This window comes from Lycium barbarum, chromosome 12 (assembly GCF_019175385.1).
Source record: "Lycium barbarum isolate Lr01 chromosome 12, ASM1917538v2, whole genome shotgun sequence".
NCBI classification, from domain to species: Eukaryota; Viridiplantae; Streptophyta; class Magnoliopsida; order Solanales; family Solanaceae; genus Lycium; species Lycium barbarum.
Genome location: NC_083348.1, coordinates 75,915,060 through 75,918,681, shown reverse-complemented (window position 1 = coordinate 75,918,681; position 3,622 = coordinate 75,915,060). Strand labels below are relative to the sequence as shown.

Genomic DNA, 3,622 nt, shown 5'->3' with positions numbered 1-3,622 from the left:
TATATATATATATATATATATATATTTGTATAATAATCAATGTCTTGTCGTTATTGTCGAGCTTTATTGTTTAGTAGGTTAGTTTCCCAAAAAAGAAATTAAAAAAAGAGTACCTATGTTTATATTCGCACAAATCGGAATACAAAAATTGAGATATATATGTCATAACAAAAAATTATAGGCAATTATCTATAGTTAGCACTTTCAATTACATATGTTTTAAGTGATCTAATAGTATAAAAATAATTACACTTAAATGTGTAAAAGTACAATATACCAAAAAACACGACAATGAGGCGGTCAGACGTGCAATATGGAAATTACAGCGGGTTTGAAGATAAGCCAAGTAAAACAAATATAAGCCATCAGTTCTTAATAACTAAAAAAAATGCTTTCATTCCGCGGTTGAAAATTCAACAATCAAGAGCAAAACAATGCAGGCCATAGGTTTCAAACATCCATTCAACTACCGTTCAAAACACTCATATATACCTTTACCTCTCTATCATTTCAAACTTAGCCCAGAGAAGACCATCTCCAAGAGAGAAAAGTGACAAAAATAAAAAAGAAAAGAAAATAAAAAAAATATCACAAGTAAAAAAAGTTTTTTTTTTTTTTTAAAAAGAGAGTAGAAATGGCTTGTAGAAATGGGGTTGCTTTCTCATTGGTCTCTCTGGCCTTAACTTCCCTTCTATTTGCATCCCAAGCAAATGCACAAGCAGCAGGCTATGTGAGTCCATATTGTGTAAAAGCCTTGGACAAACCATTTTGCTCTGAAGTTGTCAAGGTCGCTGACACGTGGCAAGAGGCAATCACAGAAGTGCTATCAGAGACAATTATGCAATCCACATTGGCAGAACCAATTATGGCTAGTTTATTAAAGACATTGCCTTCTACAACTGATGCAAAATTAAAAGATGACATTGGAAGTGGCTGCAGAAAGTCATATAATGATGCACTTCAAACATTGAAAGAGGTTGAAGAGTTATTAAAAACAGGTGACAAGACTAAAAGTGCAAACACCAAATTATCAGCAGCAATGTCAAGATTGGATGATTGTGAAGATGAATTCAAGAAAATACCAATGCCAACTGAATTTGCAACATTTTATCAAGGTAGTAAGAAATTGCTTAGCACTTGCTTGGCTGTTGAAAGAACCAGGCCTGATCTTGTTTAATGAAGAATTAAGATGGGAAGGTGAAAATTCATTTCAAATTTTATTATTATTGGATGTACCATGTTTTGTAAGAAATGTATTGGGTATTTGGTTTGATGAAATCTAAATAATCTATGACATGTAATTTCATCACTGGATGAATAAAGTGCTTTGTTTCACTTTCACCCTTAAAGAATGAGGTGGTGCGATTTGTCAAGCACAAATCCTTATTATTACAATGATTTTTGCAACATGTCGTACCTCTGTTTTTGACAGTGTTGTTAATAAATAAATTTGATAAGTTCTCATTGTTTATTTTACCTTGAATTATATAATCACATTTTCCACATTATCAAGAGGCAAGGGCATATAACCCTATGCCATTACTTATAATCAAGGTTACAATATATCTATTTGGCGCGATTGATATAGCGATCGTGTTGTAATGTACATCGATTTAGAAAGGGTTATGGTAAATGTCTACTTATAATTGACTTGTGGCATATAAACAAGACGTCTTAAATATTCAAGATACTTTAAGTTAAAGTTAGCTTACAATGAGAAGTTGTACTCTATAACTCAGTGTGGTATAATGACAAAGGTTCCCCCTTTTAATTAATTAGAGGTCTCAAAATTAGAGACTTGAGAATGAAATCTCCTTCGGTAGGGAGCTCTAAGAGCTCGCACTTAGGGAAACACCGACACAGTTTCGATTTAGTCGGCCAGTGAGTTCTTTACATTAGATGTTTGGAAAAAAAAATTAGGCTAGTAATTTTGGACACTGAATACTTGAGCTAATAGAAAAAATAACAACAAGAGATGTTCTATTATGTTAAAGAATACACTAGTCCCTTATCAAAGGGATTTATAATGGTTTTGGATAACTCCACATATTGCTTTAATATTTTTAGTTGAATGCTTAGATTTAATACTTGGTACCAAAGCCACGCACCAACTTTGCTTTAGACCATTCTTAATTAGCCTGTTGAGCCGACATGGTTATCAATAGTCTATTGGCACTTCTTTTTGGGATTTTCCTTGTAAGTCTCTCGTACGGATTGAGGTAATACTAACACTTAATTAGTAGAAAAAATTTGAGGGAGTACAATATATTGTGGTAAGAATTTTTTAGTCACTATTGTTAGGAAAAAGCTATTACCCTGCATGGAGTAAGTAGATGTTTGGCCATAAGAATTATTCACTTTATTCCGGAATTCTTTTTCACTTTTTTCACTTTTGGCCCTAAGAATTTCGATACCAAAAACTCAAAAAATTTGTTTTTAAATTTTTTTCACTTTTTCACTTTTTTTACAACTACATTTCACCAAAAACTATAATTTCAAAAACTATGACCAAACACAACTTCAATTCCAAAATTCCAAAAAAAGTGATTTTTTTATTTTTTATTTCTACGTTTTTTTTTTTAATTTCTATGGACAAACCCGGCTTAAATATATACATGAAATGTGACGCGCAAACATGTTTCTTTTAATACGGGCTGCAGAAATAGGTAATAATTAATTATAAACGTTAGTATCGACATTCGGGAAACTTCCCTAAAGTTGTCCACGGTCCCGCTCCCAATGGGATTTATTGAGCCCAGAGGAAATGCCACGCAATAATTTGAAAAGGAGATTTATCAATAAATTTTGAAAAGGAGACGCACCACTACGAAATTTGACCATGCTGAAGGCCCAATATGGGCAAATGGTCTATCAAATGCGGAAGAAAGAAGAATGGGCCTCTTCCCTTTTCTTTATTTTTCCTTCTACTTGCAAGACATTGTTTTTGCGCGGATTGCCCTTCTTTTGGAGTGGTCTTTAAATTTTGCCCCTCATATTTATGATTTTTAAATTATGCTCCTCATATTGTGGTCTTTAATTTTTGCCCTTTGTGTTGCAACCCTAAGCGTTCACGCATAAATCATGAGGTTCTGGGTTCGAACCCCCGCTCAAGCATAAATTAAAAAAAAATTGCAAAGCAAGATTTGGGTCGCGAGTATGCCGGACCCGACATACATTTGTTAAGGAATTACCAAAGTTATGCTGGACCCGGCATACTTTGCCTTATGGGCAGACTTGGCATAAGTATGTCGGGTCCGGCATAACTTTGGTAATTTCTTAACAAGTTTATGCCGGGTCAGCCATATTTATGGACAAACTTTTAATGAGACTAGACCAGTAAATCATAACAAACCAATAAAGAATGTGGATGTTTTGTTCTACCTAAATGTATCTTAATGCATATTCAGGTCTTAAAATGTTGCAAATGTACCTCAGTCTGTTACTGTTAGTATTTGCACTTACCAAGTTGTGCAAATTGACACATCCTACGATGCACCAGTAGATAAAATATAAAAACAATATCAACATTTTATGAGCATGCTTTGTTTCTGCCAATGTATGATCTGTTTCTTTCCCAACGTTACTGCTTTGTTGATGTTAAGTTCAATTTGGTTGCCAGTAT

The 3,622-nt window shown here is 33.6% G+C and overlaps 1 protein-coding gene across 1 annotated transcript; it reads left to right on the top strand.

The window, feature by feature from the left end:
- Positions 1 to 634: 634 nt before the first annotated feature.
- Positions 635 to 1,177, top strand: LOC132624459 (uncharacterized). The gene has a single exon (XM_060339237.1). The coding sequence runs from the start codon at positions 635 to 637 to the stop codon at positions 1,175 to 1,177; it is 543 nt and encodes a 180-aa protein (XP_060195220.1).
- Positions 1,178 to 3,622: the final 2,445 nt, after the last annotated feature.

What these genes read in the sequence shown, in the direction of transcription:
- LOC132624459 (XM_060339237.1), top strand. Translation starts at nt 635, where the DNA reads ATGGCTTGTAGAAATGGGGTTGCTTTCTCATTGGTCTCTCTGGCCTTA.